The sequence below is a fragment of the Gracilinanus agilis genome, chromosome 3, assembly GCF_016433145.1.
Source record: "Gracilinanus agilis isolate LMUSP501 chromosome 3, AgileGrace, whole genome shotgun sequence".
Classification (NCBI taxonomy): Eukaryota; Metazoa; Chordata; class Mammalia; order Didelphimorphia; family Didelphidae; genus Gracilinanus; species Gracilinanus agilis.
In genome coordinates, this window is record NC_058132.1 from 144,209,469 (window position 1) to 144,237,352 (window position 27,884).

The 27,884-nt window shown below is 34.1% G+C and overlaps 1 protein-coding gene across 1 annotated transcript in view; it reads left to right on the forward strand.

The window, feature by feature from the left end:
• Positions 1-27,884, forward strand: part of LOC123240602 (mitochondrial intermediate peptidase) — a 198,289-nt gene that overhangs the window by 71,308 nt on the left and 99,097 nt on the right. The window contains exons 11-16 of the mRNA XM_044668295.1: positions 3,363-3,516; positions 4,733-4,810; positions 6,591-6,795; positions 9,763-9,872; positions 22,300-22,374; positions 25,489-25,608. Coding sequence (XP_044524230.1) covers positions 3,363-3,516; positions 4,733-4,810; positions 6,591-6,795; positions 9,763-9,872; positions 22,300-22,374; positions 25,489-25,608 — 742 coding nt within the window. The remainder of the gene's footprint in view (positions 1-3,362; positions 3,517-4,732; positions 4,811-6,590; positions 6,796-9,762; positions 9,873-22,299; positions 22,375-25,488; positions 25,609-27,884) is intronic.

Below are 27,884 nucleotides of genomic sequence, written 5' to 3' on the forward strand. Positions count from 1 at the left end.
GTCCTCTACATTAATGTGAAAGTTAGAAAGAGGGGAGGACTTGGGAGAATGTGTTGTGTTGAAGATAACACCTATTGTTTATCTGGTTCAGAAGTACAAAGGAAAGCTGGAGAATTAAGAAGAGGGAGGACCTGAAAGAGATTAGGGCTAAATAGTTGTAAGAAACATCTGCATGCAAATGATAATTGAATCCCTGGAAGCTGGTGAGATTAGCAAATGAAACAGTATAAATGGAAAAGAGGGCCCAGGACTGAGCCTTAAAGGACACTTATCTATAGGGTTATCATCAATAGGTATGATCTAGATGAAGATGCAATAGATCACACTGAGATCAACAGTCAGACTGATAAGAGAAGAGGAAAAGCAGGATCTGGAAAACCTAGAAAAAAAAGAGAGTAACAAGGAGAAAAGGGTATGAAGTACTTCAGAGAGGTCAAGAAGGTTGAAGATTGAGGAAGGCTGTTACATCTGGCAATTAAAAGAAGCCTGGTAACTTTAGAAAGAATAATTTCATTTGAGTGATGAAGATAGAAGTAAAACTGCAGGGAGTTAAGAGATTGAAAAGAAAGGAAATGGAGGCACAATCTGTAGATGGTCTTCTCAGGAGCATTAACCACAAAAGGAAGGAGAGATGGGGGATGAGAGCTAGCAGGATGACCCAATAGGCTGCACATCAGTAGGGCCTGATTAGGTGTTCTAAGAGAAGGGGAATCATCAGGATGTAGGCAGTATGGAATCATCCAATGGGCAAGAACATAATAAAGACAAGAGAAAGGGTGGGAATGACAGAGGGGAGAATCCGCTGGAGAATATGAGATAGAATGGTTTCAGTTGTCTGGAGGGTCAACATTGGCAATGGAAAGACTACCTCTTCATGTAAAATGGGGTGGAGGAGGAGATAGGAACAGAATGTATCTGAGTGATGTGGGATAAGAAAGAGGAGGCAGAAGAAAGTTATTGGAAACAGCCTCGATTCTTAACTAAGAAAGGATAGGGGAAGTAGGAGCCATGGGACACTTGAGAAGAAATGAAAAGGTTTAGAAAAGGCACTGTTAGAAAGCAGAATAGTGAATTGTTATGGAACTATGAAAGAATTGTCTCATTTCACTGAAAGCTGAGTTGAAATTGTGTAACATGATTTTACAGTGAATCCACTCAGCATAGTTTCATGATTTATCTCCTGAACCATTCTGCACTTTATGAGTAGCAGCAACGGCTCCGGCTTGTGGGAGTTATTTAGGCTTTGAGGGCATCATTAGTGATAGAATAAGGAGACAAGAAAAGAGGACAGTACAGAATTGAACTGATTCACCTGAGAGGTACTATGGAGAAATGAGAATGTAGCACATGGTTAGGGTGGAGACAGGAGTGTGGTGGGGGGAGGCAGTGTTGGAGTTAAAGTTGTACTGGAGCCAGTTCAAACTAGTTAAGTTTTCAGTATGATCATTTACACCTCAGACGTAGCCAACTGCTACAATTTAGGATTTGATTTATTCTTTTCTTGATTAGAATTGAGAAAGTAATATAGAAAATGTTAATGCAGATAAAGGTAAAAGTGTGTTATATTTCTCTGATAATTTTATTTAAATATAAATATTAATACATTTAAATTTAAATACGTTTAAATTGTTTTTCTATTATATACTTATATCAGATATTTCACACACAAATACACAGATACTATTGTTAAACATTTACCAGCACAACCATGAGTGGAGTGATTAGAGATCATGGTTAGAATGAACAAAGTTTGGGGTTGCAAGGCCAAGGAATATGTGGGATAACAAAAGATTGCTATCAAATAAAGGAATTTTGGGGTTTGTGAATATGAAAGTTGAATACTTGTGGATAATAAAAAGATCAATAATGTATTATCATCTATCACTGTGTGTATGTGACATGAGACAGAGTAGTAGGTGATGGGAAATTAGTAAGTTCAGAAATTGGGAATTAAGATGTTTGAAGGAGTATCAGTATATATTTTGAAGATCTTTAGTACAAGAGCAAGAGTTAAGGAAGAAAGATTGTGAGCTACTGGAGTCTTGATTGGGTAACAAATATGTTTTAAGAGAATCACAAAAAAAAGGAGTTTTTACTAAGTTACTGAGAAAAAAGAGCAATTTGGAAGTAGCTATGAGATACTAAGTGGAAGCCTTGGAACCAATACACAGTATTGAGTCTAAGATAGAAAGTAAAGGTTTAAAAAAATCGTATTGAATCATAGATGATTTATAATAGGGAGAGAATTAGATACATTTATTATGATGATGATTTTTTGTTCTAGCTTTCCTTTTACTAAAAACAACTTAAATTTATTTATTGAAAATATAATTATCAGAGTGCTTTCTTCCTGATAATTCTATAAAACAGGTACTTCATAGATTATTATCCCTACTTTGAAGCTGAGGAAACTGGCCTCAGAGACATTAAGTGATTTGCCCATCGTCACCCAACTTTATGTTAGAATAGAGATTCAGACTAAAATGTTTTCACTTGATAAGTCATTCACTCTTACTATGAAGCCATTGTGTCTCTTGACTATGGGATTATAATTAGAATTTCACTGAAGCTTTTTTAGATCTGTTCTTCTAAAGCTTAGGGTAACACGTTTGTTTCCCATTATTAAACCTAAGGTGATTTCCAAAGTTCCTATGTTTTCCACATCATGTGGTAATGAAGTTTTGTAACATGATTTACCAGGCCAGTGGAATTGTAATTTCTTTTAAGAAGCCAGGCTTGGGAGGAGACTAAATTATATATAAGAAATATACATTTAAATTTATCTAGCCCCTTTCTCTTGAAGAAATTTGAACTGTGATAATCTCATAACAGGGTTTTGTTATGGTCTTCTTTTGAGTACACTTATATTTTAAGTTTCTTCATTACCTTTTACTTTTTCATGATAATAATTTTCAGGAAACAATCATATCTTATTATAGATCATCTTTTCTCCTCCCAGGTTTTTAAACCATTCCCTAATCATGTAAACCATATCTACTATGCCATTTCCATTATAGTGTGCATCCTCCTAATTTTCCAGATGAAGAAAACTAAGGTCTCATCATCAGCTGCTGTGCTGATTAGATAACATTCTAAAATGTTATCTGAACTATTCTAAGTACTGAATTAAACTGAATTCTTTTTTTTTAAACCCTTGTACTTCTGTGTATTGTCTCTTAGGTGGAAGAGTGGTAAGGGTGGGCAATGGGGGTCAAGTGACTTGCCCAGGGTCACACAGCTGGGAAGTGGCTGAGGCCGGGTTTGAACCTAGGACCTCCTGTCTCTAGGCCTGGCTCTCACTCCACTGAGCTACCCAGCTGCCCCATAAACTGAATTCTTTTGAACCTCTTTTCTTCTTGCAGGTATAATATTGAGCCCAGTTTATATTGCCCATTTTTCTCACTTGGTGCATGTATGGAAGGTCTGAACTTACTATTCCATCAGCTCTTAGGGATCTCTCTTTATGTGGAGCAGCCAGAAGAAGGAGAGGTGTGGTGTGAAGATGTTAGAAAACTGGTAAGCCTTCCTTAATAATGCATAAGCCTACTGCTTTTAATTGCAGCCTGGAAACTGAATTGGCAGCAATGGCTGCAGTGCCTTCATTCTTCCTTCACTTTGCCATCTGCTCTCTGCCTGATTTCTGTTCTGTTCCTATAGCTCTAATGCCAGTTATCTGATGTTTATCTTGCTTGAAATAAGCATTTTTATATCCCTTCTTCTCATACTTTCTAGTATTTATCTGCCACACTTCTTACCACTGATTTTCTTCTGTCTACTTTTACAGCACTTAGATTCATTCTGTATTTTTTTTCTTATGGTTTAGCTAATCTTACCTAACTTGTTAAGAGGGGAAAGTGTGAAAGAGAATGAGATATTTGAAGAAAATATGCTTATTCTGTGTAGTCATGAGAATAACATTCCTGAAACTGAAAAATTTCCTAAGCCATTTTGAAGACATATTTAAAAATAAAATGGACAAGACAGATGACTTCCACAAAGGAGAAAGAAGTCAGGATGGAATTATCCTTCTCTCCTTTCTTCTCTACCTCCACTCTTTTTTCCTCCTTTACCCTTCCAACGGAGGGTTAAGGTGGAGTATTTTCATCAGTGGTATAAGGTGGACATAAAAGCCACATCTGCTCGCCATTGAACAGCACTACTAAGATTTTATTTAGGGAATTATAGCTACTTCCTAAGATTTGAAAGGAACTCTTGGACCACAACACTTCAAAAACTTCAGAGCCATAGCTGCTTTATAATGCTTATAGAGCAGCTATGGCTCTGAAGTAGCTAATAGAGACTAGGGTGCTTGTGAATGACCACAAAAGGGATGTCAAATTTTCTTATCTTCTGTTTAAAATCCTAAAGCCTAAAAAGGGGGCAACTGGGTAGCTCAGTGGATTGAGAGCCAGGCCTAGAGACAGGAGGTCCTAGGTTCAAACCCGGCCTCAGACACTTCCTAGCTATGTGACCCTGGGCAAGTCACTTGACCCCCATTGCCTACCCTTACCAATCTTCCACCTATAAGTCAAAACACAGAAGTTAAAGGGTTTAAAATTAAAAAAAAAATCCTAAACCCAAAAAAGTGTGTTTGTGTAGGAATAGAAGAAGCAAAGGTGACCTTCATTTGTGGCTATAGATCTATGATGCATACCTGGTTGTGTTTTAAGAAGCATTTGATGTTAAGATTTCATATTCCTTCCCTCATTGTGATATTTGAAACTACTTTCAGGCTGTGGTTCATGAAACTGAGGGACTGTTGGGATACATCTATTGTGACTTCTTTCAGCGAGCTGACAAACCACATCAGGTAATATACTATTTATAGGACTAGTTTTCCAAAGAAATGACTAGCTATATGCTAACAGCTCTATGTGAAATAGACTTCACTTAATGGAATTGTATAGCTTTAAAAAGAAGCAATTCACAAATTAAGTTAATTTTAAAATAAATTATTTAAGTTAAGATTTGAGAATAACTGAACTTTATTAAATATTTTCCTCTCTGACCTTTATCTAGGTACCAGATTTCATCGAAATCTGTAACAAATTGTTAAAAAAATATGTTCAATTGAAAATTTTTATCAACTATCAGTTTGTTGCCAAAAGGCAAACTTAAGGTGTTTATTGGTTCCTTTTTGTGAGTAGTATACTTAGTAAGGAGCAACTAGATGGCATGATAGAAAGGATATAAACAATATTAAATATATACAGAAGATTGATTTCTAGTTCTACCACTAACTAGTCTCATGACTTTGCATAATACACTTAACCACTATGAACTTTAATTTCCTTATCTGAAAAATGAGTACAATAATATTTGTTTCATTTTCCTTACAAGGTTGTTATGAGAAAAAAGTGAAATCATTAGAGAGCCTTGAAAATTTCAAAGTGCTATACGAATGAAAAGTGGCATTATTGTTAACTTGGCTGCTTGGTTTTGTTCACTGATAGCTATTGGAGGAGCTGCCTTATTTTTTTTTTAAGTTTTGTGGTTTATTCATTTTAGTTGTGCCCAGCTCTTCATGATCTCATTAGGATTTTCCTTGCAAAGATGCTGGAGTAGTTTGCTATTTTGTTCTTCAGCTCATTTTATAGATGAGGAAACTGAGGCAAACAGGGTTAAGTGGCTTGTCCAGAGTCTTATAGTTAGATAAGAAGTATTTTCAGGCTAGATTTAAACTCAGGAAAAGGAGTTTCCTCATTCTAGACCTACCACTCTTCACTGTGCCACCTTGCTGCCCTAGTAAAATAACTTTCACAGATGTGCATTCCATTTTTTAGAATTTCTTAATGTAAGGGAGGTGTAGTGGAATAGGCTAGATAATGGCTAATAATTTGTTGGTATTATTTTCTTTTCTTAACTTTTTTTCTGATATATTTTCCTTTTAAACTAGAATTCCCCCTTTCAGAGTTTCAGGGAGTATAATAGTTGCCAGTAGTGCCTCAGATCTTTAACTGAATCATCTTCTAAACTGCTTTTCTATTTGAAAAATCATTCTAGAAATGTACAAATTTTAAAATTCATTATTTGAATTTTTCTACTTTGTTCTTTTAAAAAAAACCCTTACCTTCTATCTTATAATTAATACTAAGAAGAGCAGTAAAGGGCTAGGCAATTGAGGTTAAGTGACTTACCCTGAGTCACACAGTTAAATGCCTGAGATCAAATTTGAACCCAAGACCTCTTGTTTCTAGACCTGGCTTGCTATCCACTGAGCCACCTTATTCCCTTTGCTTGTTTTTGTTCTTGTTTAACCTACTTTCTAAGGTCCAGGAGCTATGCTTTATTTATCTTTGTTTTGCCAAAAGTGCAAGACACAAAGTAGGAAATCATAATTTTGTTCATTGAATATAATAGAGAAAAAAATATTTGGTAGCATATATGAGTGCTTTCTTATACTTTTTAAATATTTGGAACTTAAGAGGAGTAAAAAGTTTTAGGAAAACTAGTAAATAAAGAGGCAAAATGTAAATTTGTGTTAAAAATGAGGTTTTAAGCACTTACCTTTGTTATAATTTTATGTTGATTAAATCCATTTGACTTTTTGTTTTGCCTTAATCTTTTTTCTTCCTTCCTACTTTCTGAAGGACTGTCACTTTACAATCCGTGGGGGAAGATTAAAGGAAAGTGGAGAATATCAGCTTCCAATAGTAGTTCTTATGCTGAATCTTCCTCATTCAACAAATAATGTACCACCTTTATTAACTCCTGGTATGCTAGAGAATCTTTTTCATGAAATGGGACATGCCATGCATTCTATGCTGGGACGTACTCGTTATCAACATGTTACTGGTAAGAGACTAAGAGGATAGTTTTATTTTTATTTAATATTTTCTTTATATTTTCAATCAATTTCATTTGAAAAGGGAAGACCTTATTTGGAAAAAAAGCCTTATTTCATTGCCTTTTATACTCATTTTATTGACTATTTCTCTTACTTTTCCATTTCTACTCTCATCTTTAATTTTTCTCCTTAAATATCTTTTGCTAGAACTTTCTTCTTTTCAAGAACTTTCTTGCCCTATCCAGCAAAGTCTTTTGTTCCACCCAAGTACTCTACCCATTTGGATGGATAATGTATATTTTTATGGTACATTATTCTTTTGAATGGTCTTTGCTTGTTTTGGTATTCTCATTCATATTTAAGTATGAATGAACATGTGTAACTGGTTTTTTGTTTAAATGATTTAAATGGTTTTTTGAATTGGACATATGGAAGGGGGGATGTAGGACTACTGAATAGAGTCTAGAGCATGAATTTGATTAGCTGTTGATGAATTGAGATGATAATTAATTTTACTTGTGATCAGATGTTATTAAAAATCTTTTCTATAAGTTATGGAATTGTGAGTTATAATAGAAAAAATGCATTTGATATTTGACAATTCTCGAGGCGAACATTTTTTAATTTTAAGAGAATTATATCAACAATCACAATTATAATACTATGAGGCAGAGTATAATGATAGAGAGAAGGTTAACCTCACAGTTAGATGATCCTGTGACTCTGGACAAGTCATTTGATTTCTAAAGGTGACAAAGATGTGTGTCTGTGCTAGAATTCTATACTGATGAAACTATGGGGCTGGGCCTACTCACCATTATTACTGTAATTAAAGTTTTTGTTGTGTGTATGTGTTTGAATAGGGAAAATTTCTAGCATCCGGAGTATAAGGTATGGATAAGAGCCAGATGGAATTGATAGGCATTGGTGGGTTCTGCATTGTTGAAGAGAACTTCCAAATTTATGTGATCATATATCCATGTAAGTGTATATATCTGAATACATAAAGAAAGATCCAGAAGACATATATATCTACCCTCAAATATATAGTGAATTCATTAAGATACATGGTTACACACTATCAATATACATACAGGCATACACTTACCCCCAGACATATGCTATAGATCTGTGATTGCTTCTGGTGGAGTGGGAAATGATTTTATGATGTGGAATCTCCATCTGCCCATCCTTAGCTGATCAAATTGTCTTTGACAACCATAGGAAATTTCCTGGGTGCAAAGAAGATTGGTGACTTACCATTGGTCACTGAGCTACTGCATAGAAACAGAACTTGTACCCAAATCTTCCTGAATTCAAAGCCAGCCCCTCTATGCACTCTACCTTTTAATGAGAACAATAGTTAATAATTAATCATGTCGACAACTGACATACTATACTTTAAAGCAGTGATGGGCAAACTACGGCCTGCAGGCCACATGCAGCCCTCTGAAATGTTCTATCCTGCAGCATGACATTATTCCTAATCTGACGAATACAATGAGGATACAGTACATGAAACTTCAAACCAGTTGCCTTAGAAACTGACTGACAGATGAGCATTTCCTGTCCTTTGGGCCCCTCTTTGAAAAGTTTGCCCATCACTACTTTAAAGTATAAAAGTAATAAAAGTATAAGGTAGTAAAATTATCTCAATCGAACCTGAGAGCATAGATGTTTTCTTTAAAAACTACTCCAAAAAAATGGAAGAGGAAGAAAGGAGGGGCAATCAGGTGACTCAGATAGAGTGCCATGCCTGGAGATAGGAGGCCCTGGGTTCAAATGTGGCCTCAGAAACTTCCTAGTTGTCTGACCCTGAACAATTCACTTAACCCCTATTGCCTAGTCCTTACTGCTCATTTGCCTTGGAATCAATATTTAGTATTGATTCTAACACAAAAGCTAAGAGTTTAAAAGAGAAAATAAAAGATACTCAGAAAAGTCACTTTGTTGCTTTGTGCATTAATTCCTTTATATCTAAAATAGGAACCATAACACATGAATTGCCTATTTCTTGGGGTTATTTTGAGGAAAGTGCCTGGTTTGCCAGATTGCGTTAACAGAAAGGTAAACTAAGGCTGATGGAAATGGCCTGCCAAATAGGCTTCTCTTTTCTAACATTTAGAGTTGGGATTGATGAGAATGGGCATTCCTGAGGGAAGCTCAGACTTGCAGCTATGGTCTTGAGCTAATCCCTTCCCACTGGTTTCCTCCTTTGTAAACTTAACCAGTCTCTATGGTTTATCCAAATTTGAAAGAGTATATGATGACTTTGTCCCATTGTTTACCAAGCCATGCTGCCCCACCTCCAAGCTCTGGTTGGAGTCTCATGGTAGGTGGCAGCTCCCTACCAGTGGTGGATTGGACACAGGTGGTCTCTGCCTTGGAATGAATCTGGAGGCAGTGGAACCTTTACTGATGAAAAAAAGAAAGCAAAATGAAAAACTCAAGGTGTGTTAAATTAAAATTAAATTCTTATGACATTTGCTTATTTTAAACAAATACACCATTACACTGATATTTTAATTACTAGACATTGACTTTTTAAAAAAAGAAAATAGTTGGGTCAGAGCATATTTCTAACAAGCAAAGAAATAACCATGTTTGAGAATAGGATCCATTGAATTTTAAGTGAAAATTTTTACTTCCATTATTATAGTCTCTCCATTTAGTATATTTAGTACATGGCCAGCTTGAGTGTAGACAAGTTTGCTTTTAGAGGGTGTGAGCAATTTTTTAATAATGTGCCTCACCCAGCTGTGCAAACATTTTCTTTCACTTTTTGATTTGAAGTAAAATGCATAGGATTATAATAAAGTTTTTTGCCAATGTGTGTAATAATTTTATAGAAGTAAAATATTGACTTAATGAATTAAAGCTTTTGGTTCATCAAAAATCCAAATAAAAGTTTTAGAATTTCCCATAAAAAGTAATATATGTTAAGTTAAATAATGCCAATTGTTATTTTGTTTCAGGGACAAGATGCTCCACTGATTTTGCTGAAGTTCCTTCTATCCTGATGGAGTTTTTTGCAAGTGATTATCGAGTGGTTAACCAGTTTGCAAAACATTATCAGACTGGCCAGGTAGGGAAAAATGTACTTATTATAACTTTTTGTTTTATAATTAAATTGACCCTCAGTAAAATTATGAATTCCACAAAGGAAATTATTAGTTTTTCCTTTCACTTACATTAGAATGGTGGTAGGGAATCCTAAACATTTTATGAGGAAAAGCTACTTTTCATCTTCATAAGGCTTATGCTCACCAATGTAAAATGTTATGGGGAAGGTATATAGCAAAGTCCCTTGATCTAAGAATCTTGTGGGAATGTGCCAACAGTTCTTGTGCCTAATAAGGAAGGAAAAGTTATGATGATAACTGGCTGACAATGTTTCTAAAAGAGACACTATTACTATTTCAGAACTCACAAATTAGGCTAGACAGAAATGCCGCTCAAGAAAGATGAGGAAATAGGAAGATGCCACTAATTTGCTTAATATGACCAAATGTCTCCATAGGTATATGAATTAAATCTCATGATAATGACTTTTTAAATAGCCCCACAGTCATTGACTATGATCTTTGAGAAATTACATCGAATGAAAAAGATGCTAGAAAACTATGAGTGAATACTTAAATTTTCCAAGGGAAAATTATTTACCCTTATAGACAAGTGACTTCAAACCTCAATAAAATATCACAATAGATTATTAAATGGCTCTTTAGCTTTTAAAAAGCAGTGTTGAAATTACTTTGAGCCAGTGTAGTTTCATAAGATTAAGTCAAATCATGCAGGGGCTGCTAGGTGACTTAGTGGATAGAGAGCCAGACCTAGAAAAAGGAAATTCTGCCCTGACTGCAAGCCCTTATCATTCTTCTGCCTTAGAATCAATACATAGTATTGATTCAAAGATGGAAGATAAGAGTTAAAAAAAGTGTCATGCTAAACTATGACAATATTTACCAAGTTGTTAGAATAGGGGAATGCAGTAAAAGTAGTAATTCTTGATTTTCACAGTAGTTTACTTAATTACCTATGGTTAAAAAAAAATTAACCAGTGTTAAGAATCGGTTCCAAGGCAGAAGAATGGTAAGGGCTAGGCAATGGGAGCTAAGTGAATTGCCTAGGGTCACACAGCTAGGAAGTATCTGAGGACAGATTTGAACTCGGGGCCATTAGTCTCCAAGCCTAGTACTTCACCTATTGAGCCACCTAGCTGCCCTGGATGGTAAAATTTGTACCAGATAGTTGTAGTAGGTAGATTCACAACTGGATGAACAGCTGTATAAGAGTGTTGTTTCATGGATCAGCATCTACCTAGTTGGTAATATCTAATGGAATGTCACAGTGTGCTTGGCCTTGTTCTGTTCAACATTTTTTTTTCAATGATTTGTATGGAGATATAGGAAGTATGCTTAATATGTTAACACAAACCTGGGAATGTAATATTGCAGAACACAGAATCAAAATTCAGTCATACCAACAAGTTTGAAACTAAAAGATTAAATTTTACACTGTTAAGGCAGAACCTTGCATTTAGATAAAAGAAAAATCATCTGCATAGGTATTTGTCAGCAACTCTATAACATATCATGGGGAAAAACAAATCTGATGTTTTGAATGATCTATAAGTTTAATATTAGATAGTAATCCTAGGTGCACATTAAGAAAGCTAACTCAATCTTACACTGTTTTTACAGAAATATCCAGGTAATGGAAAATAATAGTCCCACTGTAGTTTGTACTGCTCCGACTATATCTTTAAGTATTCTCTTCAATCCTTTGTTTTAAGAGAAGTATTATTAAATTCTATTAATATCCTCATTGTACCTCACTTTGTAGTTCAAGTTGCCTTGAGTTCACAAAGACTATACTGATGAAGTATAATTTTTGGAAGATCTTACTAGGCTCGATGGGCTTTAAATACTAGCCCTTTGGTGGTCTTTGTGTCCATTGTCTGGGAACTAGCTAAAGTTCAAAAAGATTCATTAATGCACTTGCCATAAAATGATAATAATTTGGTCCCACCAACTCTTGAAGACCATCTGCTAACTTCTAGAGCAGTTGTAGTCTGTGTTGGTGAATGTAGTGACCACACATATAAAATTACAGGTCTCTTAAGAATTTTGAAAGATTGATAAGCTAGAGAGACCACATAAGAGAGATGCCAAGAAAATTAATGGCCTTGAGATATAAAAATGATAAAAGAAACTGGATTAATTTTGAGTGGAAAAAGATGACTAAGGTTAGATTTTATAGCTCTCTTGAAATATTTAAAGAATATTATGTGAAAGAAGGACCATGAGTGGAAATGGAATCAAATTTCAGTTCAGCAAAAGAAAGAATTTTGAAGTAATTAGGGTTGCTCTACAGTGGAATGAGCTCCAATGCAAATTGTGAGCTTTCCATCACTGGAAGTTTTCATGCAGAAATTATATCATCTATCATGGACATTATGCAGCATATTCTTATATTTGGTAGGGGTATAGATTAAATGACCTCCTAAAATCAGATGAGAACTTAATTTCTGTCAACCTCTTTCTTTTACATCTTCACACAGCGCTTGACAATGCTTTAAATATAATTTTAACTGACTGAACATGTAGCTTGTTTGAAAAATGGCTGTCTGAACCTCTGAACTCTAGATGATGTCATAGCTATAAAGCCACAATCTAAATAAACTATGCCATGAAGAAGAGATCTTCATTCTTAAATTTTACAACACAACGTTCTGTGAGCTGAGAAACAACTCACCTTTGGCATATGTGAGAAATATATCAAGAATCCTTTTTTGATAAAGGTTCATGGAAAAATGTATGGCCTCTTTTCAGAATCATGTTTTTAAATGCATTAAGTAAAATAGTTATATTGAAAATAAAGTGATCAAAATATTTAAAAATCAAAATCATGATTCCAGGCTAAGAAACCCTGGCTTGGTAAATTTAATTCAACTATTAGTACTTACAAAAAGAATAATATGAATATACCTTCAGGTTGCAAATGTTCCAGTGTTACATTGAAAGTGGCTTAAAGAGTTGTGAAAAATGTATTAAGTTTAAGAGTACAATGTTGACTTTTCAAATATTGTTCCTTAAGTTTACAGTTCTGAACACTATAGGAAATTGGCCTGAAAGAATATATGTAGTGCTTCTGAAGGCATAATTTCACAAAATAAAAACACTTACATTTTGACAGTTATTTTAGAATAGTGAAATTTTTATTTAAGAAAATTATCTGGTTTTCTGCCTTTGGATTGTGAAATATAATTTTGTTCTTGTACTTTTATTGCTGAACTTTTCTGTTTTGCATTGTGCCAAAGATCTGGTTTTCTACCTTGGGTTTGTGAAATTAAGCCTAAGGCTTATATTGCTTATTAAGTTTTAACTTCAAGGTTACTTACAAACTTGTTATGAATTCTCTCCTGTCAATTTGTCTGAGAGGTTATGAATAGAAATTGGAAATAAAACTTGTGTTACAACTAGAACCAAATAAGTTTGGGCATGTTCCTATAATTTTAGTAAATTTATCATCTTGTGATTTTTTTAATGCTTCTCTATTGTGTGTGGGTGTTTACTAAAATCCTACGTTAGGGAAGAGTGGTGAAAACTATTAGATATTTTATCAATGCATTAAAATTTTTTCTAATTTTTTTTAATGTATGCTACCAAAACCCAGCTCAATTCTCAGTTTTGATTGCTTTACTGAGTTATTTGTTGCGTGGTCCCATTATACGTTAGTACTTCTAAGGTTCCTTTCAAGTAAGGATCTCAAAACACTTAGTTTACTAATCTATAAAACATATTTGGGAAACAGCTATATGTCAAGTAGTGTTATATTCATTTTGCAGATTGAGACATTGAAATGATGTCTCTGTTTAACTAAACAAACCCACTGTGGGTTGGCAAAATTAATCATTTTTATTCTGTTCATGGTCTGCCTGAATCACTGGCCAAGATAAACCAAACTGACTGGTTTTGTCACACTGAAATCCAGTTGTTTTTCTCCATGTGGACATGGACTTTGATTTTAGTTCATTTGAACTCATAGCCTGCCAATGTAGAAGTCAGGTTAAACAACAAAGCTCCTGACTTCCAGTTCAGGCTCCATTTCTGTGGAATCCTGGGCTTCATGCCCTTGCAGCGTTTTCTTATTTGTTTTTGACCACGTCCCAACAAGTTTTACCTTAACTTCATTGTGTTCCCAGGGAATGTCTGTGGTTGGAGTTCTTGGAGTTCTTTAGGAGGATTTGGAGAATTATCATGCCTGGTATTTCTACAAGGGAATTTCTTAATGTTTAATGTATTGACAACCTTTTTTATATAATAAGTACCTAATGACTTTAATAGAATGTCTTCAGATTATAGTCCTTGGTTTGTGCCAAATTTTCAATAATCTTTGAAATTCCAAAAGGAAGACTATGGTTACTTTAGCTAAAACCTTAGAAATGAACATTGGGGGACCCCAGGAGGTTTTACATTGATTTTGGACAACAAAAAGTTTTCTAAATCATTTGCTTCCTTTCACTTCATTCTCTATGCAACTTTGCTCTCAAATGGAAGAGCTTCTTTTCTGTCCTATTTTTTTGTGTTTTGTAAGAATAAACAAACTCTTCTTACTACTCATTGCTTATGTTTACCCTGTAAAAAATGTAGTCTGGAAAAGCACAACTTACTTTCTTTAAAAAATGAAATGGGATATGTCAGAGGCAGTAACTTGAATTTCTCACAACTTGTAGGTGCAGATACATGATTGTGATGGCAGAACAAATGATTATATTCTGTGCCATCAATATTTCAGTTGTAACTGGTAATGTTTCAAGTTAGGGAAACAGACTGAGTAAATAGAAATTTATGTACATAATTGCTTCTCAGTTTATGAGTGATTGGAATATAGCTATTCATAGCTTCCCTTAATTCCTGACAGCAAATCTTTATAGCTTTTCAGAATCATAGTTTACTCAGTTATAAAAATGAGAATAATACTATTTTCTAACCTTCTAAGCCAGAGATGGGAAAACTTTTTGAAGAGGGGGGCCAAAGGAAAGGAAATGCTCATCTGTCAGTCTGCTTCTAAGACAACTCTTTCGAAGTTTCTTTGTATTGTATCCTATTTATTGTATTCATCAGATTCAGAATAATGTCCCAGTGGCTGGATAGAACATTTCAGGGGGTCGCATCTGGCCCTTGGGCTGTAGTTTGCCCATCACTGTTCTAAGTCATTCTGATTGTGTTTATATAAATGCTTTGGGCTTCTTACAGTTTGATACTTTGGAAAATTAGTCAGTCATTGGCATTTATTCAGTCCCAACTCTGGGTCATACTCTGTTTTAGATGTTTGGAATGGGAAAAGAAAGTATTATTCGTTTTGCTACAGTTGGAGCAAAACAAATCCACTTTCACATCTCCAAATGCCTACTGGACTTCTTGAACTGAATGTCCCACAGACATCTTGGACTCAAAATATCCAAAACTGAAACTCATTATCTTTTCTTCAAAATCCTTCCTTCATTCTCATTTTCCTATTATTGTCAAGGATGCCACCATTCTTCCAGTCACTCGAGCTCACATCCTAGTTATGTTGCTCACTCTTTCTCACCCTATAACTTTTGTATAGCTAAGCCCTTTCAAAGTTTAGGAATAAAAAAGAAGGGGAGGGCCCCATAGTGTACCAAAAGATCATTTGTAGGTGTAATCAACCAAGTAAAGGTCTTTTCATAAAATTTTGTGTCTGAATAAAGAATTTAAACTTGAGTACTAGGTAGATAGGTAAATGAATCTGTTTAATGAATTAGTAGCATTGGCCAAGATAGAATACAGTGGGCCAAAAAGTATAATAGGACTATAGAGCTTAGTTTGATTTAGGTAAGCCTATTAAATTTAGCTTGAATTTTATTTTTTTGGATACCTAATCATTCAGAATAATATCAGTTATCTCAAGTGAATTAAAGAAACTACAAAATATATATCAAAGATGTGAACTAAGTTGAATTAATGACAGATATGAATTATCTATTGAGTGACTTTTTAACATATAACTGTTGAGTATTCAAGTTCCAACTAAAATCTCACCTTCTACAGAACTTCTGACTTCCCTTAATTCTAGTTACTTGATTATTTCCAATTTATCCTATATATGTGTGTGTGCGTGTGTGTGTATGTGTGTGTGTAAGTATATATATCCTACATATAACTTGTTTGTGCAAACTTTGTTTTCATGTTATTTTTCCCATTAGACTCTTAGCTCCTTGAGGACAGGAACTATCTTTTGCTTTTCTTTGTATTGTTAGTATTTAACACAGTGCCTGGCACATAGAAATTAATCAATCAATAAACATTTATTTATTGCCAGCAATGTGCTAGGCATTGTGTTAATTGCTGGGATACAAAGAGAGAAAGAAAGAAGACCATCTGATGGTACTTAAAATCTGAGGCATAGTAGGCACTTATAAATGTTTATTGATTGACTATATGAGTGTAACTCAGTCATAAACATTGACTCTCTGGTGGTTAGGTCTCCTTTTATGACAATATACTAAATTATACTTCTAATAACACCAATCAATCCAGACACTTAAGGTAAACTCCCTTGAGACAGTTCCTATTATTTTAGGTTTGTAAATTCTCACTTCAAAAAGTTTATTTACCCCTCATATTCTTATATTTTAGGTATGTTTCTACCAGATTGTTAAGTAGGAGTTGTTTCCATCAAACTTGCATGACTTTCTTTCTCCTGAGATCTAATTATAGCCATACATTTTCTGCTCCTTATTTAAAGACAAGATTTAAAAAAAAAAAACCAACAAATCAGAAAACTTTGATCAGTAGATAATGTTATATTCTGCTGTTAGATTCACTTTTCTTCTTTCATTCTGATCTCCTCTAATACCCACCTCCTATTTTGAAGTCATCTACTACTTCTAGTATACTTAATAATTTTTGTTCAGGAAACCCCAAAGGAAAACAAAAGCAGAAAGAATAAAGTAATGAGCAAACAAAGAACTGAATCAACACTATTAGGTGAAGGAATCCCTTGATAAGACTCCACAACAAGAGATTACTGTCTGCTTTTTTCATTCTTAGGGTGTCCTTTTGGGATTTCTTCCCTTTCTTTTTTTTCTGTTTTGTATTCTAGCTGTTTTGGTGTGTTGAAGGACAACTAGGCTTATATACAACCTATTGTTCTTTTTTCTCACAGCTTTAAGAAAATCATCACCTCCTAGAAATCACCCATTAACCTCAATATTCATCAAAGATGACAGCCTTAACTTAATATAGATATTATTCTCAAATATAGGCAGTAGCTCTTGGAATATTCACTCAAGTGATTGGCTAAAGCCTAGGAGCTTTTACTTAGTTTAGATATCTAATTTTTAAAAAAGAATTAAGATTCCAAAAAGCTGAAAATGAAAGCTTCAGAGTAGTATGGGTAGATATCCAAGGTAGGCAGATGGTTGGTGTTTGGAGGTTCAGGCAGTTGTTTCTGGGATCCAATCACAGAAGTCTCTGGAAAGACTTGAAATGGGACAAAAAAATAAGGCAGTACCTTTGTTCTTAGGGAACATCATGTACAAAGAGGCTCAATGCAAAGCTCTTAGAAATTGGAAGCCAAGTATCTATCCATGATTAGGTATAACAGAACCAGGAATGTGGTAAAAGAGGAGAAAAAATCCAACTTCCTGCAAGTCAAAAGACTTCAGGGGTCTTTTGTTTCTTCAGCCTGTGAGTTTGATACCCAAAGCCTTAGGCAGGAGTAAATTTGCCAGAGGGATATAAGTGACCCCAGCTGAGGTTACTGGAGGAATTTAGGGCCAGAACCATCGTTGATCATCAAAGTATCACTTCATATTTTTTAGTAAAGATTTTAAGGATATATTGTCAGTGTCTCAAAGATGTATGGATCAGCAAATAGTTTATCCCAAACCTTTTTTCCTTTACTTTTTTTAACCTCAGGTAATAGGGGGTCAAGTGGTACTATTTATGTTAAATTTGAAATGTGAAGACTTAATACTCTGACATAATCATTTTATTTCATTTTATTCATTAAAGCACCACCGAAAGGTATCAAGATCAGGACCAGTCTTGTCTAGATAGGAAACTCCAGATGAAAGACTCAGTATCTGATGGCCAGTTCTTCTTAAAGTGAGAGAAAGCATGTTCTAGAAGTGAGTGAATTATAAAACTTCATGAAATATCACAGGCAGAGAAAGACATGTTCATTTTTATTCAATTCATATTGAAATACTCTAGATCAGTTTCCCAAACTATTTTCCATTAAACTCTGGCATTCTGCACAATATAATAGGTGTATAGCTTCTTTGAGAATATTTTTGTGCTAACCATATTTCCCCCTCTACAATACTAAGTATGAAGTTATAAATATGACAACATTTATGTGCAACAAGATTTTCAGTATGAAAACTGCTTAATTTTCTAAATTTCTCTTTAAAATTTCCTTGACACCCTTTTTATCCTGGACATTTCCCATACTCTTTGTTTCTAAAGACCAGCCATTATGGATTTTGTTAGTATATTTCAAAGTCGTATAATTTTCCATCTTCATATATGTTTGGGAAATATTGTTCTAGATGCTACTGTTAATTTTCATGCCCACAATACATCTTTTTCTAAAACAATGGGAATTAGGAGATAAACATCTTTTGGGGTTAAGTGTATGGCACTGTTTTGAACCTTGTCATCCTTTTAAAATATCATAAAGTATAAGAAGGCACCTGTAAAGAAGGTATTTCCATACTTTTGTGGCTCAGTGTGCAAGGTACTATTGGAAGTGGCATAGCGAGAATGATATCCATCTACAACCTATTTTCTAAACCTTGATATATCTAGAAAAATACATACATATGCATATATGTATGTGTATACATATATATGATGGAAAAAATATAATAAAGCATGAGTAGATAGTATTTGTAGCACAAACATGTCCAAAGCAAATGTTTGTTATAGAAAGTATTGATTCATGGAGAATACCAATGTGACTTCCAAATTCAGATAGTATAGTGATGACAACTTCAACCCTCAGCTCTCTTATCTTTTATAAGAATATTTTGTGGTGAATGTTGGATTTCTGTACCTATTTCAGTGATGAGAGACTGGTTTATCCCTAGAGAGGGATAAATGACTCATTTATGATCATACAGCTTGTTAGTGGCAGAACTAAGCATAGAACTCAAGTTTTGACTCATTGTCTAGTAGTATTTCCACTACATTTTACTATTGTAGGTTGTACATAGGCTGCTCTCCTGCTTTGGCAAAGCATTAGATCTTTCTAACTCATATAATTTTGAGTGTACTTTTGATGCCACCAGATTCATGTTACTTTAAAATTTTTTGTTAATTAGAAAATAGCAGGGTTATTTGAAAACAGTTGAGACATCAACATATGTCGTTCACTACAGAGGAAGAAATTTGGAGATCATTGGGTGGTAGGTAGCATTCCCTACCTTGGAACAAGTAGATTAAAAATGAGGTAAAATTAGATATACCCTGCAACTAAATATTGAAAGGTAAGTAGATAAACGACAATAGCACAAGTTAGTTAGCCACTTTTGCTAGACTTTCAGGAATCCATCAGGGTTATTAAGAGTTTGGAGAGCCAAAGTATTCTTCTTGTATTATGTCCTGGAAGAAATTGGAGAAGGCCCTGAGCCTTAGTGTTCCACTATTTAGCATTTCATTTTCCTTTACCCTCAGAATACAGCTTTAGAGATAATGTAATAATAATGGATAATAATGCTGGGATTTATTAGGCAAATGTTATGAAAAACAAAGAATACTGAATTTGGAAGACTTGATTTCTAATCCTAGATCTGTTGCTTTTTAGCTTTGTGAACATAAGAATGTCTTATTCTTTTCAGACTTCTGTTTCCTTATCATTAGAAAGAGGGGATTACATTCTAAAATCTCTAAAACCTTTCCAAGTTCTCAGTTTTTAGATTCTGTAATTTTAATACAGTGTTTTGATATAGGAAGAATTTATGGGGAAAACTTGAGGATCTCTATGTACTCTGACTTGCCTTGCTTTTCATTTGGTACTGATGAGTGGAGTATTTAAAGAGTAACTATAAGTATGAGTGTTTTGATTAGGCCTACTTTAAGCTAAGCATCACACATTGTTGATGTTATTTTCCCTCCCTAGCAAAGGAAGTCCATTTGAGTCAGGGGCATTCATCCTCTTAAACCCTTTTCTTCTTGGTTGGGTTGAGTTGAGTTAGTTAAGAGATTTGGCTTATTTGAAGTCAGGCACTTAATTTATAGGGCAGGAGTTCAATGATAGTATGACTATTGGGTGTATGTGATGTGACTATTTCTCTTGGAAGAAGAGTGGGTGCTTAGGTGTGCAGGGAACAACCTTTGAGATGAGTAGAGTACTGTCTTTGCCAGAATATTATATAAAATCAAATTATTTAGTTATACCTCTTTTCATGACTGGTAGCTACTTTGATCCTTTACTGTTGCTTTCATAGAGTAAGTAGATAGTCACCATACCTTATATATGAACTTTATTATTCATTGTCCAAAATCAGAATCAACCACATTAATTATTTACTCACTTAACTCATCTTTTGCCTGACATGGATCACATGGTACATGTGGATGGTACAAACTTTTATTTTTTAAAACTATAGCCTCAGGGTTTCCTTATGGTACCTTTTCCCCTAACAGTTAAAATTTTTAATATCTTTACTGTTATAGGAACTATACATATAACTGTATTTGAAAGCTGTGTTGTATTAGTTTGCAGTCACTTCAACACATTATAAAATTACTAGTCTTAAATTTAGGAGGCTGTAATAAAAAACATCTGTGCTCCTCTGAAGACATTACTACTTTTGACATTATAGTAAGAATTGGGTTATTTGATTACAATGACTGATCAATAAAATCATATTTATGGAAGAATATGTTGGCTAGGAAAAAAGTTTTCTTGCTCAAAGATGAATTTTAAATAGTAATATTCAAAATTTAGCCTGCAGTTGTCCCATTTTGAAATTTATAGTTCACATACAACTTAAAAAGAAAATAGTTCCTATAAAATTTAGGCTGTCATTTATGTTATTTTATTTTTAAACCTTTACCTTGTCTTAGAACCTGGTTCTAAGGCAAAAGAGTATTAAGGACTAGGCAACTGGGATTAGGTAGCTTGCTCAGTCACATAAGCTAGGAAGTGTTGAGGGCCAGATTTGAACACAGAACTTCCTGCCTCCAGGCCTGGTTCTCTATCCACTGAGCCACTTAGCTGCCCTCTTATTTGTCTTATTTTACAACAGAAGATGTTATCTACAATTGAGAACAATACTGTTCTCCATTCATAGAGTTATGGTACATTTCTGCTTTCCAGCATTTAACCTATGTAGAAATAGCATACCTTGTTTAACCTAAAAGATGTTCCCTCTCTATTGTATAAAGGCATTGCCACTTTGCTTCCATGTAATTGTGATATAGTAATCTATTAGACAGCGACCTCTTTGTCTTCCAAACTCCTCATTTGATCTCTTTTTTCACTTCTGTGTATTATTCAGTAATTTTTGTATATTATATGTAGAGAGTTTTCTACCCCAGCCAAAGTAGTTAGTTTTTTAATGGTGAAGAACAGACCATATGTTTTACTTGTACTCCTTAGAATACCCTTGAAATAAATCTCTTAACTATATAATTGTCTGCATTCTTACACATAGTGTTTTGTATTTTGTGCCAAGACATATGGCCTCATATTTCTCCCAAAAGATTTTCATTGTTTGTCTGCATCTTGAGATGGCATTTTGATGCTACTCTTAATTTTTTTTCCTCCTGTCCCTTCTTTTCTACCTTACTTCAATATTATTACTGTTTGCTTTCACATATGTTTTTCTTTAAAGCTCTAGCATGTTGTCCTGGAAATTTTTATTTAATATATCCTGTGAAAATATCAGCAATTGACTCTGCAGGCCTATTTATTTCTAATTTTAAGCATAGTTGTCCAAAGTGTAGTACCTTTTATATAGGTATAATAATGTGAAATGTAAAATAAATGCTAACTAATTTATATTAATAAACCTATAACTTGTACTTTGGAATTTGTTGTTCAGTCTTTTCAGTTATGTCTGACTCTATAACTACATTTGAGATTTTCTTGACAAAGATACTGGAGTGGTTTGCCATTTCCTTCTCCAGCTCATTTTACAGATGAGGAACTGAGACAAGTAGGATTAAGCGACTTGACCATGGTCACACAGCTTTTTAAGTATCTGAGGCCAGATTTGAACTCATACGGATAAGTCTTCCTGACTTCAGATCTGGTAACTCTACTGAGCTACCTAGCTGCTGCCATATATTGGAAGGAGTGGATAAATAAAATAGATCTCCTCAGATCAATAATTAGTTTATTTCTAAGGAGGAATATAATTTATTTAACCATTTTCTAGTATGCATTTTTTAATTTGTTGTACTTTTTAAATCCTGATTTATAAGCATAGTGCAGTGAATTTTACCTGTGGTAATTTTTTTTTCAAGCCATTGCCAAAAAATATGGTGTCTCGACTCTGTGAATCCAAAAAAGTCTGTGCTGCAGCTGATATGCAACTTCAGGTATGTATTATATGCTTTTGTTCTATAGTAAGAGTAATTATCCCAAATAAACATAAACCTTAGATTCTTGCTAATGCTCCACAGTTATTAGAGCAGTAACATTTGAAATTCTAAAACATTTCATCTGAATTCAAGGAACCTTACAAAATGTGTTGTTTGTTTCTTACAATAGCCATACTAGAAAAATGACAAGTAAAATTATTCTCATTTTCAAAAGCATAAATCACATAAAAGATAAAGCTCCTTCAAATCATTCATTTTATGATTTCTATCTATTCAAGCTCTTACTTATTTTTGTAAAAAGTAGACATGACATTTTAACAAAAATTAACATTTTCAGGCGGTGACTGACACCACACACTCAGATGAAACCTGGAAAATTGAGTAAAATACACATATGTTCTGTAATGTCCTTGAGAAACCAGGTATCTGGATACTTAAAATTTGGAATATTTCATGAAGTTTCACTTTTGATATAGAAATCTCTTATTTAGGCATAGCCTCAGTGCCCTCATTTTTAAAAAGTTCCAGCCAGTGACTCAAGACATCTTTCTGTATTTTCATATTTTCTAACCAAGAGTAGACCCTAGAGCAGAAAAATGGTATCAAGAAATCAGCCCTGTTTTTGTTCCATCTTAGATTTTATTTCAGACATAAAAATGTCTAAATTACATACAAATAAAAATTAACACTATTTTTTACTTTAGAGTTCAATGTCTGTCTGTACGATGGATCCTTTTCCCTTTTATGGCTTGGACCCTTTAGAGAATCTGATGATGCCTACAGACTCCTTATAAAAATAATTTTTAATGCATAAAATAAATTGCAAAGGTTACAAGGAAATCTGTTACATTGCAATAGTTTTCAAATTTTTTTTAAAAAACAAGTGCATAAATCTTATATTTAGGAACCTCTGGTCTATATAGAAATAGTTTAGGTTAAGATAATAATGAGTTTTTAAGGTCATTAGACTTTGTTTTTGTTATGGTCTTTTGCTAGTCTACATTCCCAAGGTAGCATTTAGCATTCTTCCACTAGAATGCAGCCTTTCTAAGGTATTGATTACATAATAAGCTGTTTAGTATCCATGACATAGAGAATAGTTTTCTATCAACTTGAAGCATTAGTAAGTCCAATTTATCTTATAGGCCTAAGCTCTATACTTTTTTTCTAGTGTTTATGTGTAGCAGTATATAGAATAATCTTCCTTGTGATATACTACAATTTGCAGTTTTGAATTTATTTAATTGTCATAATTAAAAATAATGTCCTGTTCCTTGCCATTTTGTCTGCTGAAATGTTTTCATAATTATTTTTTCATTTATGGTACAATTTCTTTTATTCATTTCCTTTTATTTGATGTATTTTTCATGTCCTCACTCAGAAGTATATGTTGTCCATGTACTTGTATATGAAAATTTGAATTTACATAATTTATTTTAATTAATTATGTATTAATTATATTATGCTTATATTTAGATTTTGAATCTGTTGATTTACATGAATCTATTGAAAGTTTTCTGATAAGTATGGTGGGCTCACAGAAGTATTTAATTTTCCTGGGGCCAGTGACAGTCATCATTGTCCTCAGAGGCCTGCTATATAATTGATCATCCCTACCTTCCAAATGTTTAAGATAAGCACACACAATGCACGGTACATTATAATAGACATGTACAGCTCTTGAAGCTATTAAATGAATTGTAGCTACTATATGGAATCTAGGATCAGTCCCAAAGCATTATCCATTTATAGCAGAGTTGAGCTATAACTTCTCTGGGAGGATAAATTTTCCACATTATAGCTGTTAGTAGTCTGAAAACTTCATGTTATAGAAGAAGATACTGGGACCTGTGGTATTAAGTGATTATCCTTGGTCACACAATTATAGATACAAGAGCCAAGATTTGAACCCAGGTTCTCTGACTAGATCAATGCTATTTCCACTTTGTCCCAGTATAGAAAAGAGAATCAAAAAAGTTTGTAGTGAACTGCAGCTGTACAGTTAGACAAAGTCAATATTTATATTTAGGAAATGTCTGCATTTTAGCTAGTGAAAACTCAAATTTAGTTTAGACCTATAATCCTATATCTAGATCAAGCCAGAAGCTAGGAGTTATTTAGAATTTTTATTTTATCCAAAATAATCCCTTTTCCCTTTCAAGTTAACAGCTGCACATTCTCTACAAATCCCAGATCTATCTTGGCTAGATAAGGGTCTCAAGCACAACATTTTTCATGACAGAATTTCATTTAGAATACAGGATAGAATTTTCTATTTCTTTGCCTTAGTGCTACTCTGAGGTTTATAAGATATTTAGGTAAAAAAAATATTCTTTTTTGTTACAGTTTTAAGTTTGAAGTGCAGTTTCACAAAGCTCTGAAAGCATCAGTGTTAATTTTCTTGGAAATGTACCTTCTCTACTCTTTAATTGTTTTAATTACATGTATCCTGTCCCTGCTTCTATATTCAGAGGTGGTCATTTCCTTCCTGGCCATCCAATTAAGTAAGAATTCCATGCAGCATTCTGATACCAAGTACTCTTGCTCTATTTGCCTTTCTTTGCCATCACAATCCTTTTTAACATCTGAAGACCAAACACTAGATCATGATTTCTCTTTCACTTCACTTTCTTTTATCAAGTCTCTTGTCACCTCAGTACACAGATACTCAGTCATCTCATTTCAAAAATACTAAAATTACAGGAAGAAGTTTTATAGGCTTTGCTTTATCCCATAAGGTCACAAGCTATAGCTCTCTGTTTTCTCACACTTTCAACTACTTAAATGTTGGCAAACCTCCAATCTTGTGGTTATAAACTTATTTTGATATATATGTATATATAAAGGGAACTATACTCATAAGATTCAAAGATATATAATGTATATAGTTGCTAATCTTGAGAATGTTAATAGTGTTACTATAACCATTAACATTAGTAAATAAATATAACTACTTATATTTAGGATGAAAATATCTTGGCATTTATATTTGGGAAGGTATTTTCAACTGTTATTCATCTTTTTAAATTCTGCTATTTTATAATTTGGTAAACCACATCTTAAATGTTAGAACTATATGCCAAAGACAAATATATGTTTTTCTTTGTCTAGGTCTTCTATGCAGCTTTGGATCAAATCTACCATGGGAAACATCCCTTAAAGAGGTCAACCACAGACATTTTAAAGGAAACACAGGAGAAATTTTATGGGCTCCCTTATGTACCAAATACTGTGAGTGCTGGATTTTAATACTTACCTTTAAAAATCTGAAATTCTCTCTTTTAGGCAGAGTGGGTAAGCTATCATTACCTTTTGCCCCACAGAAACATACAATCTAAGGACATTTCCTGGAAAATATAACTCATTTATAAACTCAAAATCTCTGACATTTAAAAAAATTCTTGACAGTTCTAAAAAGTCTATTTCATCTAGGAATATATTTGCTTGACTTCTAAGAGAGTGACAGAAATTAATCATTGGAATTAATTTATGTTTTTCTTTTCCTTTCCATTCATTTATTCATGTCATTAGTGTTTTAAAGAAAGAGAAGGGTCCTAGGGAGGTATGGATACCAGTGAGGTGGATGTATCTCTGTATTCTCCTTAGGTGCTGGAGATGGGGGAACACCAACCCCAATCACCCTTGCTAGTTGTTATAATTTCCCCTTTCAATAACAGCTGCCCAGGGAAGGACCCCAAAAGGTTAGGTGGATGGGTAACCCTTTCAGGTCCAAACTGAGGTTGGATCAATTATTAATATTGGGCTCTGATTAGCCTTGGATCATGTTTATTATCTGACTGCATTTGTTCCCTCCCCAAGGGTCGTGATATAAAGACCACTCAGGAAGGTACTTATTAAACACTTTATCTGTAATCTATAATAAGAGAAAGGATAATCAGAATAAGGACTGGGGATTGGAGACCCTGTCAATCTAATATCTATAATCTATAATCACTCAGGATTGGAGGGTATTGACTTAGTAGAAGCTGAAGCTTTTGTTCTTCATAACCCCTCTGGCTCAGCCTGGCCAGTGCCAAACCAGAGAGTGACTGCCCTTCATGTAGCTGTGTTGGTGATTTCTCTCGGCTTTCTTATTATCAGTGTTAGGAGATGTACTAGCTCTCACAGCCTTCAGGAAATATTCAGATCCTACCCACCCTCTGCTTCTTCATACCTCCCAGCCTCCCTTCACCACCCAGGGACCAAGAGACCTAAAGAGCTAGGAAGATTCAGAGACCTAAAGATCTAAGGGACCAAAGTCCAAAGGACCAAAAGACCAAAGACCATCCCCTCCAGGTGGCTGTTAGGGGTACTTATACTCCCAGGCCAACTGACTTTGCCCCTGGCTCACAGCATTTGGGAACATTCCAATCTCTCCAACTGCCTCCCTTGTCAATCAAGGTGACTCCAACATTTCTCAGGATTTGAATATAACATTAGTGAAAAAATAGTTCTTTACTGATAAAAAGATGAATGGCCTGATTAAGTTCTAGTTATTATTAGTACTGGTAAGGAATCTTTTTTAACTGTAGCACCTGGCTCTGCCAGTAATCTGTTGTGTGACTTTGGGTGAGCCTCTTAACATCCTAGAGGACCTCAGTTTCTTCTTCTGTATAATGACAGATAAAACTAGATAATCTTTTCTGTCCTTTTTAGGTCTTGAAATCTGTTTGGTAACATTAGATATTGGAATAGGTTTTTAGTAAGCATGTTTATTAGTAAGATTAGTCAGGGAGTCAAATATATTTGTATATTATTTCTTTGTTATGTAGATTCTGCTTTTGAAACACATCACAACATATTTTTGTCTACTTTGAATATACAATAACAAAGAGATTTCATTACATTCCTTGTCAAAAATTTTGTATTTCTTATCTGACCTAAAATAAAAGCAAGCTTGCTGGTCATTGTTTACTTATTTATGACCTTTTTTTTTTTCCTTTGCTAGACCCAAATGATCCAAATATAGCAAATTTAGTTTTTGGGTCTCTTTGTTGATGAGAGAAAACAGTTCTATGTATAAATGAAGGTGGCGTATAATCCAGATATCTTAGGCTTTAAATCCATTTTTTGTGCATAGTATTGAATATGAATATGTTTATGCCTGATGTTCTGAGCATTCAGAAGACTTGAAACAAAATAATGAAGCTGTATTATGAAGGCCTAGATCAAGAGAATCTAGAAAGCCCCCTATGCTTCATTAAGCAGGAAGTGAATTCATCTGTACACACACTCATTCTCTCATCTTTTCTGTAGCTTACTCCTTTCCCAGGAGTCTGTATAGAGTTTGGAAAAGACCATTACTTGTTACCTTATTTAGTATATAGTACCTCCTTCTGGGGTTCCCTATTCCAAGCTCATAGTTTTAAAAAAAGGTAAAAATAGTCCATGGTCTCAAGAAATTTGCAATCTAAAGGAGAGATAATGTGCAAATGACTATATACAGACAAGATATATAATAAATTGGAGAGAATCTCAGAGGGAAGGCACTAGCATTAGTGAATGGG